Source organism: Megascapheus bottae, chromosome 21 (genome assembly GCF_031878675.1).
Source record: "Megascapheus bottae isolate mThoBot1 chromosome 21, mThoBot2.hap1, whole genome shotgun sequence".
Classification (NCBI taxonomy): domain Eukaryota; kingdom Metazoa; phylum Chordata; class Mammalia; order Rodentia; family Geomyidae; genus Megascapheus; species Megascapheus bottae.
The window spans coordinates 35562879-35579531 of record NC_143529.1 but is presented as its reverse complement, the minus strand read 5'-3'; the positions used below and the strand labels follow the sequence as shown (position 1 = coordinate 35579531).

The 16653-nt window shown below is 49.7% G+C and overlaps 1 protein-coding gene across 1 annotated transcript in view; it reads right to left on the bottom strand.

Moving 5' to 3' along the window:
* Window positions 1–13055, bottom strand: part of Mroh2a (maestro heat like repeat family member 2A) — a 41256-nt gene extending 28201 nt beyond the window's left edge. Inside the window, exons 1-14 of the mRNA XM_090355084.1 lie at window positions 12970–13055; window positions 12621–12802; window positions 9728–9859; window positions 9395–9557; window positions 7394–7492; window positions 6574–6725; window positions 6177–6320; window positions 5311–5403; window positions 5040–5118; window positions 4775–4888; window positions 3882–3958; window positions 3045–3164; window positions 2650–2760; window positions 717–864 (exon numbers count right to left, since the gene is read on the bottom strand). Of these exons, the coding sequence (XP_090211210.1) occupies window positions 717–864; window positions 2650–2760; window positions 3045–3164; window positions 3882–3958; window positions 4775–4888; window positions 5040–5118; window positions 5311–5403; window positions 6177–6320; window positions 6574–6725; window positions 7394–7492; window positions 9395–9557; window positions 9728–9859; window positions 12621–12802; window positions 12970–13042 (1687 nt within the window). The 5' untranslated portion in view covers window positions 13043–13055. The remainder of the gene's footprint in view (window positions 1–716; window positions 865–2649; window positions 2761–3044; window positions 3165–3881; window positions 3959–4774; window positions 4889–5039; window positions 5119–5310; window positions 5404–6176; window positions 6321–6573; window positions 6726–7393; window positions 7493–9394; window positions 9558–9727; window positions 9860–12620; window positions 12803–12969) is intronic.
* Between the last annotated feature and the right edge of the window lie 3598 nt (window positions 13056–16653).

Genomic DNA, 16653 nt, shown 5'->3' with positions numbered 1-16653 from the left:
TTGAAAAGAAAACTCACAGAGCTTCAGTTGATGGGCAAAGGAAAGGCCCAGCCTGAAACACTATAATTGTGGGAATCAGGGCTGGAGTGAGGGGTGCAAGGGCCACAGGGAAGACCTCAGGAGGCCACTAGGCCTCTCAGATCACATACAGATTGTGGGCCCTGCCCTTTTCCATCCCTGGATACTAACAGCCTGCATCCCTAGATCACCTCCACCACCAGCCAAGCCCTGCTGGGGAATCCCCAGGTCCATGAGAGCCACCATCTTGGAACTAGAAGTGGGAAGGAGAGACAGAAGAAAAGGGAGAAGGGTGGATACTGCAGTGATACGCTATAGGTGACATACACTTGAGCCTTTGCCTCCATTGTGGGGTTGGTTTGCACAGGAATTGGTTGGGGTTGGGATGCCCATAGTCCCTCTAGATGGCTCAGAAAGTCTGGATGAAACACGGGCCTATGAAGACCACAGCTAGAAAGAGAGTAGGCCACGAGTGCATCAGGGTGGAGGTCCAGGCCGGATATGGGCTGGGATATGGATGAGGAAGAACAAGCTCCCAGAAGGGTGTTTGTGGGGTTTTGGCACCCTCTTCAACATGGCAAGGTGGACTGCGGGGGTCCTGGAGCGAGGGAAGTTTGGAGAAGGAATGGAGAGGAGTAAGTAACAAGGAGCCTTCCCACCTGCCCAGTCCCCCCAGCCAGCACAGGGATGCTGCCCACCGCGCTTGTTCTTGCTGGTTCCGTTGGCCTCCGCCTCCTTTTCCTGGAGCTGGTGCTCTGCCAGATTGGTGAGGCTGATGCAAATGGGGGTCAATGCCTCAGTGTAGTCTGTCTCCATGATGTAGCACAGGAGCCTCACCCAAAACTCCTGAGGCAGGGGTGGAGAAGAGGCCCATGGAAAGCTGAGGATGTCCTGCAGCCCCCAGAGATATCAACCCGGCCCACCCGCAGTGCAGGTCCACCCAGCAGGCCCAGGGCTGTCCTGTGACAGTGCTCGACGGACTCCCGTCAACCCTGGCTTCTGGGGGCAGCCAGCCAGCCATTCTGCCATGCACTCTGTCCGATCCATGTCCCTATTAGCCTCAGCCCAACCCTAGGCTCATCCAGTCCCTCCCTGGCTAAGTCCTTTGGCGTTGCATGCTGGGTAAGTGACCTCATATTCGTGACAGATTTATTTATCAACTTAGCTGGATAGGAGAACCTGGTTATCCAATCCAACATCTTAGCACTACTGTGAAAGTGTCACACAGCCATGATGCAAGTCCATGCTCCGGACAGGAGATCATTCTTAGTGATTCCATCCAGGGAGCCGAAAGGCCTTAGAAACAAAAGACTGAGGAAGTAGGAGTTCTGCCACAAGACTGCAGTCTCCCTTCTGGCCTGCACCTCCAGCCTGCTATCCTGACCTGCTTCACACTTACCTGCCCACATGGCCTGAGTCAAGTCCATGATATAACTGAGACATGTGCTGCCTCTTTGGTCTTGTTTCTCTGGGGGAGCCCTGATGGATACAGATTCTTGGGTCCCCATTCTTTGAATGATAAACACCCCTAGCTAATCGAGGTCTCCTTCGGCCTACTCCTACTTTTAGTAATTTAGGATGAGGCTCCTACACCAGTAGTGCAGATAATTTGATCGATTCCAGACATCAGGACTGCAATCTTCTTGGCCCTGGGTTCCCTTGAAGAGGTACACAGTGGATTACAAAGCACATTTTACTACTGGCTTTACTCTTCACCAACTCTTATTTTCTTCCTCTGTAAAATCAGGGTAATTAGAGAACCCACCTTATAACTAAATGAGATGATGCGTGTTGCCCACATACTCGTACCTGCTACACGTAGGTCAGAGATGGTAGCCATTACTATTAGGCTCATTATTTCTTCAATTAAAAAGAAAGCTTTTGGACCCAGGAGTTTGGCCTATTGGTAGAGTGCTTGCCTAGCATGCACGAATACCCAGGTTCGATTCCTTAGTACCACATACATAGAAAAAAGCCGGAAGTGGTGCTGAGGCTCAAGTGGTTGAGAAAGTCCAAGGACAGTGCTCAGGCCCTGAGCCCAAGCCCAAGCCTGGCCAAAAAAAAAAACCACAAAAAAGCTGTCACTAGACAGGAAGCATCTAACTATGGCCTCAGTTAGTTGATGATCATTCATTTCCTCTTTGATGCTCTTGTGAATTTTTTTCCCTGTCTTATAGTTACATCACAATTCACTGCAGTTAAAAGTCTACATGTTTGTTTTTCCTGTGACCTATGAACTCCTGGTTCTTTTAGTGCCATGTTTTCATGTCTTTTATGTGGTAGGGACTTGCTGGATATTATCTCATACACGCTTGAATTAAAAGGTCTTTAAAATATGGACACATAAATCAAGAAATATATATTGAGACCTTATCTGTGTGCTGAGTACTGTCAAGCTTCTGGAGATGCAGAATAGGTTTCTACTAAAGACAGAGTTCTGGAACTGGGTTAGGAAGGGAAAACCTCAGGCAAGTGGAAAAGGAGGTCCTCCAGGCAGTGGAAATAGGAATAGGTGAAGGGGAAGTGAGGAATTCTGGGTATGCTTGGCTCCTCGGCCGGCCTTCAATGTGCAGAGGAGCTGTGGGCTCTGCTGTGCTGACCACTGGGCAGGGAGTGGACTTGCTCACTCACGTTGGTCATGCCACTGACAGAAGAGGTTATGATCTTCACAGTCTCCATGGTAACCTTATGGACCATCTTCTCCTCCAACTCTCTTTGATAAAAGCACTCACGGCGATTTGTCTGGAAAGCAGAACCGAAGCATCTCCACTGGAGGACTGGCAGGGTTGGTCTCCCCACTCCCCAGAAGGCTTCCTGCCTGGACTGTGGGACCAGAATGCTCAGGGAGATATCTGGGCTCCTGCCTGGAAACCTGAGTACATCTTTACCTGCAGGGTCTCTGTGTGGCCATGTGCTTATGTCATGGATGCCTCCAGAGGTCAAATGAAAGTGCACTGAGCAGTATTCTTTGCTCAGTGCTTTGGAAACTTCCGGAGTCCAGCTGCTCCTGAATAGAGGCCACTCACCAGTTTGTAGGTGGACAAGGTCAGCTGCACAGATACGTATTTCAGACCCCAGCCTTTGATCTTCTCCTGGTACCCAGACAGAGCCAGCTGGCCGATGATGCGCAGAATCGCCATCCTCACCTGAAGGGCCAGAGACAGGGAGGACCGGTGGGGTGGACGTCTCCACAGAACTCAGCAGCAGATACCCAGTCCTTAGACATGAGACACCAGAGACAGGAGGACCTGCTGGTGGGGTGGACGTCCACAGAACTCAGCAGCAGATACCCAGTCCCTGAACATGAGACACCAGTAATTTGGGATTCTCTTATCTAGATGGGGACCACAAGGTTTATGCCCATTCCATTCAACATCACCTTTTTAGGAAACACTCTGCACGTGCTCAGGTGGGCACACCTGCACTCTGCTTCTGGGCCTTCAGCCAGAGCCTGAGCTGTATTCCAAGCTGCCTATAGTAGCATAGAGTCCAAGACTTGTCGTGTGTGTGTGTGTGTGTGTGTGTGTGTGTGCGTGTGTGTGTGTGTGTGCGCGCGCATGCGTGCGTGCGTGTGCGTGTGTGTGTGTGCGTGAATAAGGTCCCTCAGTGACTTGTTTCACTTTCATTGAAGGCCTCACACCAACCCCACACAACACGCAGCTATCACTGAAGCTGCCTTCCCTCCCTGCAAGGTAGAGCCAAAGGTACAACCTGAAGATTCCAGGTCCTTATGGAGAACAAGGCGTGCCCCAGGAGGACCTCAGCTCTCACTGGCCTTGCTCTCCTCTGTGTCTAGGGAAGGCTGGGTGGGGAGGCCTCTTCCCCACAGCGCTGGCTGCCCGGGGGAGGCCCTGCCCGGTCACCTTGGAGCGGCTGTCAGAGAGGATGCCCTTCACCACTCGGATGGCCAGGTAGATGGTCTTGATATTCATCTTGGGCTCTGAAAGAGGAAGGCCAATCTGGAGGGCTGCAGCTGAGGGTGGCAGGCCCTTGTCACCTCACGTCAAGATCCTCAACATCCCCCAAGCTGAGAGGTAGCTTCTTAGGATCCTCGCTGGCCAGCCCCCCTGGCACAACCCTCTCCTAGGATCCACAGCAGCACCCTGCTCTTCAGCCCACAGGTCAGCATTTTGACACCTGATTGTCCTGGCCACTGCTTGGCATGTGCCTAACTTGACTCTAGGGACAACCCTGCTGAAGCCCTGCCTCGATTCTCCATGGCTTGGCACATAGCTGGGAGCACACAAAACTGCACAGTACAGTGTCAGGCTGCCAGGCTGCCAGGGGTGGGACCCAAGGGTGGGACCTGGATGGGACCTCGTCCCAGCTATATGACCTCTGATGAATTACAGAGCTCCTCCATACTTCCATCTCCTCACCTGTGAGGCACGAAAGCTAACTGTGCGGCCCCTGCAGAGGTGCTATGGTACAAGTGAGCCAATGCCATGCCCAGCACACTGTGAGGGCAATTTCAAGGACTGGGGTTAGAGTCAGAGTATACTCAGGGACTCAGAGTGGGCAGCTTTGATCTAGCATTAGAAATCAACAGCAGGATTCAGGATTGAAAGTCAGACTCAGCAGAGTGGCTGTGACTCCGGAGACGGTGACAGTGCTGATTGGGCTCAAGATTAGAAAACATTTTACAACCAAGAGACCTGGCCCCTATGGCCTCCTACCCTGTGCACGGAAGAAGAACTGGCAGTGGCCCACATACAAGTGAGGCCCATTCCCCTGGCCCCGGCGCCCCAATGCTCACCGTCGGCGCTCACCACTGCTCGGATGAGGTTCAGGGTCCCCACTCGGACAGCCTCCTTGCTCACCTCCATCTGATTGAAGAAGAACTTCATCAGCTCCTTGGGGCAGGAGCGAGCTGTGGGGTGGAAGCACTTCGGTCATGCTCACTGGGCCCCAAGCCAGCACAGGGCAGCAGCCCCACAGCTCGCGGGCTCAGCAGGCCTGGGGCTACCCTGGGCCCCACACAAAGCAGAGGGCAGGCAGAACAGCCCTGTGGGGCGCCTCACCGAGGGCTATGAAGCAGTGAACAATCTCCATCAGGTTCTGGCTGCTGAACTGATGCTGGGCTGGGGCCTTGTTGCACACCTGTGGAGGGGTGGGGGGGGTGGGGCAGATCACAAGAAACCAAGCACCCGAGGGCAGTCCAGCTGGACGATGCCAGCAGCCCAGCAGGTGGCAGGAGGGACAACAGTGAGCCAGGGGCCCAGTCCCTTCCCACGGCCGCTTCCTGCGCCCCACCCTGAAGATGCCTGTACCAGCGGGGGTGGCTGGCCTTACCTGGATGTGTAATTCTGTGAACACGGGGTGTAACTGCATTTGAGGGATGGGGGTATTGGTGGTGACCGACATTTCTAGAATTTGCCTCAATACCTGCAACAATGGACAGAGGATTGTGTGTAACCGTTACCTTTAACTCACTCGGAGCCCAGCTCTGGACCCTTACTACTCAGTAGGTCACGGAGCTGGTGTGCCAGTTTCCCCTGGAACTGATGAGAAGAAGCCTGAGCTGCGGCCCTACCTATCCCTGCTGGGTCCTGTATTCCCACCAGTCCTAGGCGATACCTATACAATGAATGCATGCGGTACTGCACAGCACCACTTAGCATGGTGCTCAGGGCCCTTTCCACTCTTCTAGTCCTTTGGAGTGGGTCCCGTTCCTTAGAGTGATCCACCGGTGGTCCCGTGGATCGGTTACGCTCCTTTCTGTTCTTGCTTTGACAGCACAGGCTGTGCCCTGCTTCTAGACCCATGGCCACTTCCAGTGTCCACTAGCCCAGGCCACATCCCCACTTGGAACCCTGCAATGTCTCATCTCACACAGGTTGAAGGTTGTGGGGGAAGGGTTGAATGGTATCCTCAAGTCCAGGCCCAACTGGAACTCTGGAATGTTCCCTTAGGATGAATAGCTAGGGATCTTTAAAACCTGACAGTTCTTAGTTGTAGCCATCATAAGAAGCCAACACAAGGTCAGCCACCTTCAGGACCCTCTGGTCCCTCCCACTGGGAATGGCAGAGTTCATTTCCCACATACCCAACAGGGGCCAAGGTTCTTGGTTCCCCTCCCCCAGGGTACAAACGTTCAGGCAGCTGACATGATGCCCTAATCAAAGCACCTCTTTCTACCCAAGTGTCCCGGTCCTCACCTGGGTGATGAAAAGGGCCTCCAGGCCCCCCTGGTACTCGGCCAGCAGCACAGGGATGTAGTCGTAGACCTGCTCTCGCAGGTCGTCGTTGGGCAGGAGGAGGTTCAGCATGGGCCTCAGGGACTTGATGACACCCAGCTTCACCTGCCGTAGGAAGTGGGAGTCCCAGAGCCCAGTAGAACCAGGGCTCTCACATCCCAACAGAGTCCAGGCCCTGCCCTGCCTGGGGCCCCCTGCTCAGACGTTCACTACGTGTACCTAAAGCCTCTCTGCTGCCTTCATCAAGGCCCAGCTCACACAGCCTCGTGTGTCCACTCCGCTAGACTCTCCCGAGGCCGGCAATGAGGCCAGCCGCACAGTCACAGGGGTGACGGCTCCACAGCAGGGTGCAGCTCACCTCAGGCTGGGAGTGCTTCAGCCACACGGTCACAAAGTAGCGATACATGGGGAAGAGCTTGATGGCAAACTGCTCCTCAGTCATCACGGGATACAGGCTGTCCTCCAGGTGGCGCAGGTAAAACTGCACCGTCTCACAGAAGGTCTCCATGGCTGCCAGTGGGGGGGGAGGCAGATGGGACTGGAGATGCCACAGGCAGAGCCACCCCTTCCCTGCCCACCTTCTAGGTTTGCTGAGACTACTCCTCTCTGCCCTCCTCTGCATTCTCCTCATTCTCCAATGCTGGGCATTCATGTGAATGCTGAGCACACCATGTGACTAAGCCCCTCCCCTTTGGGACTACCAGTCACAGGTGGGGCTGTAGGGTGACTCCCTGACCATATCCTGGGGTTTCCCATTCAGATCACAACACACACACTTTGTGAACATCAGATTTTCTTAACCCACAACCAAGTGAAGCAATCAAATCCCTGAGCCCAATTATCTGGTTTTAAGAGCACCAAATGCCTTCTCCAAGTCAAGCTTCCAAAGGAAATGTTTTCCCTGACTGCTGCCCTCTTCCTCAACCATCCACCACCCTTCTCTGGTCTCCTGAAATACTTAAGTAGTCTGACAGAGTCAGTGACAGGCACAGTCTTCTAAAAAACACCCACATGTCTCAGCCGCCTGCCCCTAAGCAGAGGCAGTCACAGAACAAAAGTTTAGAACAAATAAGCAATACACTTTCTTGTTCAACGACCTTTCCACCAGCTCCTGTTCCCTTCTCCCCCCTCCAGTACCCTGACGAGTCCAGACCTACAGGCCCAAGTGGGACACGCACCACTGCAGATCACCTGTCGCATCTTGGCCTCATTGGCAAGCCTTAGCATCGTGAACAGGGTCGCCAGGGTGATGCCCATGTACGGCATGAACTCAAACACTGTAGGGGAAGGGGAAGGGCACAAGGAGTCAGGGAAAGGGCAGGACAGGAGACAGCAGAGAAGACAACCCTGTTGCCTCCATCCCCTGACAGCCCAAAGCCAGAGAAGGCTTTGTCCTGGAGGAGACTCAGGAAACCATGGCAAGTGCACATGTAAAAAGAATGAACTAGAATTAGGAGCAGGACAAAGAAAGACAAGACAACCAGGAGAAGAGGTACATGGAGCAAGAAGACAGGGTAGAGCAAGCCAAAAGAGGGCACTGAGAGCCACAGGGAAGGGGCAGGCAGGTGTGGACAGCTAGTAGCTCACAGAGTATCTGCTTCCAGGGTCTGGTGTTTGTCTCCCAAGGGACACCCATTGACCCTGGGCCTTAAGTTGACAGTGGATAGCTGATGGGGAGATAGGGGAGACAAGAGAAAGCACGCAGAGAAGAGCCACAGACTAGAAAGAAAGGGAACCTGTGACAGACCCCAACCCACAGGAGGCTGCTCTCCTGAGTCTGTCCCTTCTACTCATGCTGAGTGCCACCTCCACCTTCCTCAGATCTTCTAATGTATGTAGAGCCATATATGGTGTGTGTGTGTGTGTGTGTGTATGTGTGTGCGCGTGAGAGACAGAGACAGAGACAGAGACAGAGACAGAAAGAGAGCTAATGATAATAGAATGCCCACTCCTCACACCCGGCTGGAAACCTGACTCTGGGGTCTTCTCCCTCCCACTCGCAGCACACCAGTCTCATCCCACTCTCCTCTCTTCCCTGGGCAGGGGCATTCCCGGGGCCTTGGAATTTGGGGGATTAGACTTCACCATGATGCAAAAGCAATACACCTTCAGTAGAAACCATCCTTCTGCTTTTGAATATTTCCAGACTAGGGTTACAGGTACCTTCTTCTCTGTCCCGGGGCCTCCCCAAGCTGACCCACAATCCTCTGGGGTGGGGCTGAGGTTGCACTGTGCAGTGTTGCTAAGGCGCAGTGCTTGGACAGTGGTGGATTCAAAGCACTTTTGACATGGGGTATTCTTATCTTGTGATAGTCTGTTAGGATGCAGTCCATTCACCTCCCAAACCTTTCCCATCCATCCATCCAGCCATCCAATATCTAGAACGGTTTTCTATTTGGAGTCTAAATGTCATCACACATCTGCAGCCCAGAATCTTTTACTACCTCTTGAGTACCTTCAAATAAATACTAGACCTTATCAGGGACACTGACCCTGTCTATATCTCCCACTCACCTAATACTTCTAACCCCCGTCGGTCCCTACTTCCAGCCACAGTGACTTTTCCATGCTTCAGAGAAATCAAGTGCATTCTACTTCGGCCTTTGCGCAAAGTGTTCTCTCCACGTGGAAGGTTCTCCCCATCCCAATCTTCACAGGAACATCTCCCTGTCATCTTTCAGGTCTCTACTAGAACATGGTATACTTGCTCAGAGTCCTACAGGGATAAGGGTTCTTTAAATGACCTGAGCTCTCAGGGCCACTCAGCTGTCCAAAAACACTTACTTCCTGTCTTACTTATTTCTTGTCCTGAAGACAGAGACCATGCTATGTTTAACCCAATGTTGTAGTTCAGCGCCTACCACAAAGTCCACACGGAAGAGATTATTTTGTAGAATAAATGGACAGGGAGAAAAGAACAGAGGAATAAAAGAGAAAGAAAAGGAAGGTGAGAAAACAAAAAACAATGCAGGCAAGGGAGAGGAGAGAGTGGGGAAAGCGGAGGGAAAAGTGAGAGACAGACACAAGGAGTCAAAGAGTGTCAACCAAAGAGAAAAAGAGAAATAACAGAAAGGGGGGAGGCAGTTAGAAATAAGCAAGGACTAAAGAACAGAGACCAGGAGAAAGCCTTGTGCTGGACTGCCGGGGTCAAATACCCGGCCCAGGCCTCAGAGCCCTACCGTTGCCATTAGCTAGCTTGGCCAAGGTGATGATGACAAATTCATCAGCAAGCTCAAGGGGTTTGAGGTTATGCTGCAGCTCATACATGACCAAGCTGAAGTGGTTTCGGGACAGAGCCACCAGAGTGTCGCTGGCCACCTCTGCTTGCATGTAGTTGTCCATCTGAGGGGAGAGGAGAGACACCACCACTGGCTAGGCCTTCAAGAAGACTAATCCCACAACCCTCCACACCCCTGGTTCCCTGGTTCAACCTGCCCAATGCCACGAGGTCACCACTCAGGGCCCTCAGACCTCCCAGCAGAGAGGCACAACTGGAGGTCAGACCCTGGTACCTCGGGGCTCTCCCTCATCTCCCTGGAGGCAATGGTGACCAGCCTTTGCACACAGCCCTCCTCCAGCTCTCCCTCCTGCTGGATGATGGCCTGGAGGATGTTGTAGATGTTGATTTTGCGTTGCGTGGAGATCTAGAACAAACATGGTGGGTGAGAGATTCCTGGTTGAGCTGTAGAGTCAGGGATGGACCCCTTGCCTGGCCCCGGCACTGGGAACTCTACCCCCTCTCCCCGACACTTCTCTTCTGTACCCAACCTAGAGATGGAAACACCATCTCCAACTACCAAGGCTTTTCCATCTTCTCCCACTGCCTTACCCACTCAGCTAACAGGCTGTCACTATGGCTTGCAAACTCGTCTGTGTTCAATCAGTGTTTAGTAGGGCAGGTGTTGGATGGACACACAAAGTCCTCCAATGATGAACGCAAGCTGTCTGGAGAGCCACAGGAGGCAGTCTTGCCCTACCTTTTGCTCTGATGATGGGGCATCTGAGACAATTGCCAACTGATCAATGCCAATTGATTGCTAGGCAAGAACTCTACCAGCTGAGTCATTCCTCCAGCCCTCTTCCTCTTTTGATTCCTACTTGAGCAGTGCTGGCTAGATGTTAGGATAAGATGGTACCTGGGGTAGAGGAAATGGCCTGCGCACCTCAGCCATACCTAAGACTAGACAGCCATATTTCAGAATGGTCTTTATTTAATTAAGCATGACAAAGCCACTTTAAAACATTTTCTGGAGCCGGGAATTTGGCCTAGTGGTAGAGTGCTTGCCTAGCATGCATGAAGACCTGGATTCAATTCCTCGGTACCACATACATAGAAAAGGCCAGAAGTGTTGCTGTGGCTCAAGCAGTAGAGCTCTGTCCTTGAGAAAGCCCAAGGACAGTGATCAGGCCCTAAGTTTAAGCATCAGGACTGGCAAAAAAAAAGTATCTGGCTGTACCAGGGTTTGTACTCAGGACCCCACACACTCTGGGTAGGTATGCTAGCCCTTTTTCCTTTGTGTTTCAGACCTCGAACTTCGATCCTCCTACCTATGCCACTCAGGGAACCACAGTTGCATGCAATCATACCTGGCTTATTTTGAGATGATGTCTTGCTAACATTTTTGCTTGAGCAGGCTTCAAACCACAAGTTTTCTATCTCTGCCTCCCAAGCACACAAGCCACTCTTAATGAAGGTGGCTGTATCCATGAGGCCTCTGCCTGAAAAGCCCTTTAGAGACATGCCTGCTGCTTCAGATGGTAGATACCCAGAAATCTTAGCAATTTTGGAGACCTCAAGAAGGGAAGAATTTAGAAAATAAAAATTTTTGAAAAGAAGGGAAGAATTTACTCAAGTTTATAAGATCCCCTGGTGAAAACCAGTAGAGCAGTCTTAGTTTCTGTTTCTTAAGTTTGGGAAAGCAAATGATAAGAGAAAAAAATGGCTGGTAAAGCTCCAGCCATTCCTGGAAAGAAATGGAAGATATTCTGCCTGGCTCTAGACCATGGCTTCCAAACATTTATTACTATTAGTATAATTGTCCAGCAGAGCTTGTACAGATAGTTTTTCCCAGCTTCTCCCCAATGAAACATTAATGGCATATGTGTATTTAAAGGCTTGTATACATATCTGTGTTTTCAATATAAAAATTAGAATTGTCTTCATCCCTCAGAAACAAGTTTTGCCCCCCCCGGAGTAATATCATCCCACTGAGAATGTATGATCCACATGTCCAAAGCAAATTCAGGGAGGTCCATCTACTTTATTAGCACCTTAATAGAAATAGCCAGGCAAAGTATGATAAGATGGTTGTAGCAAAAAATAATTTTCAATAAATATGAGAGAGCATTTCAGAATAGCCAAGATATACAATCATTCATGGATATGCCTATCACTAGATGAGTGGATAAATAAAGTGATATATATAAGCATATATTATAATATATAGTGTTGAAAGAATATATATGCATATATATTATGGATTTTTTTTTTTTTTGCCATCCCTGGGGCTTGAACTCAGGGCCTGTGCATTGTCCTTGAGTTTTCTCAAGGCTAGCCCTCTACCACTTGAGCCAAGTACCATTTTCAGCTATTCTGTATATGTGGTTCTTGAGGAATAAAACCAGGGCTTTGTGCATGCCAGGAGAGCACTTTACTGACAGGCCACACTCCAGGTCTGATTATGGAATCTTATTCAGCCCTAAAAGGAAGAGATTTTGTCACTTGTGTCAACATGGATGGACACAGAAGACATTAAGCCATGTACAAACGGACAAATACTGTCAGGGTGTCAGGAATCAAGGAGGAAAGACATGGAGGGAGGAAGGGAAAGAGGAAGGTAGTAAAGAAATAAACATGTTACAAAAGGAAAAACTATCAGACTTGGGCATTGACAAGAGCGACCCCTGGTGGCTTCCAGAAGGCTTGATGCAGTCTGGACAATGCTCTGGGAGTTCTTTGGGGAGGAGCTACAGAAGACAGCTCTCTCTGTGCACAAGCTCAGAGGAAGAGCATGAGGTAAGGATGGGAGCCGCAGCAGAAACCAGATCTACTTGCACCTGCATCACAGATAACTGGGGCTTCCACACTGGATGTCTTTCTGTTGTTTAGGCCATGTATTCTATGCTACTGTGCATGACAGCTGGAGGAGACTAAGGCATCAACCAATCCAGCACTCATATCTCAACCAGATGGCTCCCTCACTCACTGTCTAGATGATGGCAGACTTTGAAAATGTGAAAACCTCAGCTCCAATTGGTCCTCAAGGAGTGGGCATTACCTAGCCTTGCCCACCTCCACCCCTTAGCACTGTCTATGGTGGTCACAAATGTGTGCTGAACAGCATGTGGCCACACAGATAGCCCAAGGTGGCCAATCTGAGGGCACCCAGGGTGAAGCAGTCCTACCTTGGGCACCTGCAGACAGTGGATGAGGGTATTCATCACCACAGAGGGCTCCGTGGAGGCCTTCTCGGTGATGATCACTGAGGCCAGTGTCTTCCGCATATCAATGCCAGAGCCAACAGTGTCTGTCTTTGATGGCTCTGTGTCCATGATATTCAGGAGGTTTATGACTTGTTGCAAAGTTCCTGAAAGAGAGATGGCACAGGTCTGAGGTTAAGAGGACCACCACCGGAGGTGTGTCAGCACCCCTCACCTTCCCTGCCCTGCACAGCCCTAGCTGTGCTTCTGCATCATGTCCACCGGGCAAGGTGGGGAAGCTAAGACACTGCAGGGATGCCAGGGTTGGCCTTACGACTGTCGAGAGGTCCCAGGTCTTCTGCGTCCCTTGATGCATCTTCATCCACGCCTGCGGTATCTTCCGTCATCTTTTTCTTACGTTCTTTTGAGATAAACGAGATTTGTAAAATTCTTGCTGTGGCGACACATCCTAAGATGGCGCTCCCAGCCCCCGCCCCCCTCAATTGCTCACACCCTTGTTTAAATCCCACTGAGTGTGGGCAGAACCTGTGTCTTGATTCCAATCGTTAGAATTTAGCAAAGGTGGTAGGGAATCCCCACCACAATCGGTGTTCAGACTCCATCTTATGGAGATACTTTGATGGCCTTGAAAAGTAAACCAACACACACCAACCACCGATGGAGGGCCCAGAGAGTAAGGATTTGGAGTCTCGGTCATAAAGCCATAGGGTAACAATCAATCACATGAGCTTGGAAAAGGAGTCTGAACTCCAAAAAGGAATGCAGCCTTGATCACAGCCACTAATACCCAGGGCAAAGGATCTAGAGAACCACACCTCGACTCTCAACTCGCGCAATCTCAGTAAGCAATGCCCGTCCTTCATAAGCCACTAGTTAGTAATAAGGAATGGCCTGGTTAGAAAGGGCCGCTCCTTTTCTGGACCTGGAAAGTCTGTGACTCTCATCATTCCTTTTCAAAGACGTTCTCAACATCCATGGCTTCTTAAAGGCTGACAAACTCTAGCAATGATGTGAGGTACAGGGGCAGGAGGCTCCCAGACCATTTTCTCTTCCTCTCCCGAGTTTTTCAGTTCTCAGGCCCATCATTACCCTAGGTTCTTCCTTCCTAGGATCCTTTTAATCTTTTAAAGAGACACCCTGGGACCTAAATACTGGCCTTTTCATAGGTCCTCTTCTGGATGGAACAAAAATATATCACAAGGAAAGGTCTATTCTTTGCCCAATACCACATTAATGGATACACAAACACTCGACAGGATCCATTGTCCAAGAGAGACAGTTGGGCTTCTCCACAATAATTCTCATTGGAAATCAGCCTCCTGGCAGGGTGGGAGAGTCTCATTAGAATTATCACCGTTAGATCCAAGAGCCTTGGAACTCTGAGATCCAACTGCCTCCCTGACAGTCTATTAACCCAGGGCTTTGAGGAGTGTGGGGCTCCCTGGTATAGCTCAACAGCATGTTGTTGTGTGTGTGTGTGTGTGTGTGTGTGTGTCTGTGTCTGTGTGTGTTAATGTGTGGTGGCCTGTGTCAGAGAGGGACCTGGTAGGGGAGGGGCCTTTCATAACTAAGCCCCAGGAGGCTGGCCCAGGTTGGGGAAGCATGGAATGAAGGATGCCTTGACCAAGGACTAGATAACGTACAGGATGGCACTCCCCTCAACAAGGTGCTTAGAAGACAAAGAACCCCAAAGACAGGTAGGAGAGGAGGGACCTTGCTGCCCGCAACTAAAAATGGGTCCCAAATGTTATTTGTAAGATAAGACAGTCTAAAACTGGGGTAAAGTGTGACACTGTCCAAACAAAAAGGCATTCATTACCTGACTTAATGAAACAGTAATCCCTCTGTACAACACTTTAATAATAAAAATTGCCAGTCCTGGGGCTTGAACTCAGGGCCTGGGCACTGTCCCTGAACTACTCTTGCTTTTTAAGGCTAGTAGCTCTGCCCACTTGAGCTACAGCACCACTTCTGGCTTTTCCAATGTATGTGGTACCAAGGAATCAAACCCAGGGCTTCATGCATGCTAAGCACTCTACCTGGACATTCTCAGGCCCAGTAAAATTATTAATATTGTGGGGGGGGTCAGGGGGCTTGAACTCTGGACCTGGGTGCTGTTCCTGACCTCTTTAGCTCAAGGATACTGCCCTACCCTTGGGCCTGGACATTGTCCCTGAGCTCTTCAGCTCAAGGCTACTGTCCTACCCCTTGAGCCACAGCCCTACTTCCTGTTTTCTAGTGATTAATTGGATATAAGAGTCTCATAGTCTTTAGTGCCCAGGTTGGCTTTGAACTATAATCCTCAGATCTCAGCCTCCTGAGTAGCTGGGATTACAGGCATGAGCTACTGCGCCCAGAGAAATTAGTTTTTTAAGAGACAATCCAGGTCTATTGTTGGCACAATGAAATATTGGTCTTTAAGGAACCTTTCTACCATTACAGGGCAACAGAACTAAACTTAGAGCCATGTTGGTTCAAATTTTTTTCGGTTAAAATTTGCACTTCAAAGTTTGCCCATCCTGTGTTCCCTAGCCTCTGCTAGGTCACCTCTCACACAGGGAGCTCATTTTTCCCTGGTGGTAGCCCACCTCCTCTTCATGGAACCCGAGTGGCTAGAGGACAAGGTTCCCATAATACTGCCAAGCATGTCTTCCCCCTAAAATTCCTACATCATTCTTCATTCTTGGTTCTTCCCCTTGGAGACCCACTGATCCACAAAACAGACACACTAAGTCTCCAAGTGGGTCCACTTCACAGTCCCTCGTCGTTCCCTCCTCCTACCCCTTCCCACTGGGCCTGTTTTGTCTTTTCCAAAGATTACCCAAGTCATACAGTTAGAATTCAAGTTCCACATCCATTGACTAGATGCCTTCCATGTGCAGAGACGGATTAGTGGTGAGTGACACCTCTTTATCCTCTGAGCATCTTCAGACACATGAAAAACTGTGGATTTACAGTCCAAAGAGAATGTTCAGCGACTGGTGTATAACAAAGCTCCTTAAAACTTACTAGCTGAAAAAAACAAAACAAACAAACAAACAAAAAAAAACTTACTGGCTGAAGGAAAGATTTTAATGACAAATATTTTTTTTTAATTGGCCTGTTTGATTTCAACAGCATCACACCAACTAAAAGTCCAAAAGATGCGGGTCCTGGTGGCCAGTATTGGTTGTGTAATTACACACACACACACACCAGGGTCAAAAGGACTCTGTCAGAGTACAAGGCTTAGACTACCAAAAGCTTAACCACTTTTTATTGTAGTCTATATTTAGACTATCATAGTGAGTAAGGGTCTCAACTCTAGGCCAATGAACAACTGGCCATGCATAAAAACTGTTTGCTATTAATCTAAATCAAGCATAATAAAAATTTTGGATATTGTATATATGTTTATTTGAAATAGGATAGGGAAGGGGGAAAACAAGATGAGAGGAGGTGGTGGGGGAGGGAAATGGGAACAAAAACATGAGACGGGGTAGCAATGATTGTTAAGTAATGCACCTTCTATCTGGCGAATAAAATGTAACTCTTCTATTAATTTACAATAAAAATATTTTTAAAAATTTACTGGCTGAAAATAATTACTTTTATCCAGATATAGGTCAGCTGGCTGGTTCTGCTCCCTTGGCTAGGTCCAGCCAAGCATATGTGGAGTCATTCATATGTCTGCAGTCAGCTGGCAGGTGACTGGTTGTTGACTAGTTACTAAGCTGACAATGACAGTGGGTAGAAGAAGCATGAGGGCTTCTTAGGGCCTAGAACTAGAACCAATACCCAACTGCTTAGTGCCATTTATCAACTGAATAACTGAGGCAAGTCTTAGACCAACCCAGACTCAAAAGTGGGGAAATGGATAAGAGCTGAAATCTCACCTTAGGGAGAAATGTAGCTCTCAAGGGAATGAGGAAAAGAACTATCTTTTAAAGTTATATAAAGTGTGTAAGCAAGAGCTCAAAACGCAATGTTACATTGAATGTGTTCACTAGAAAAGGCA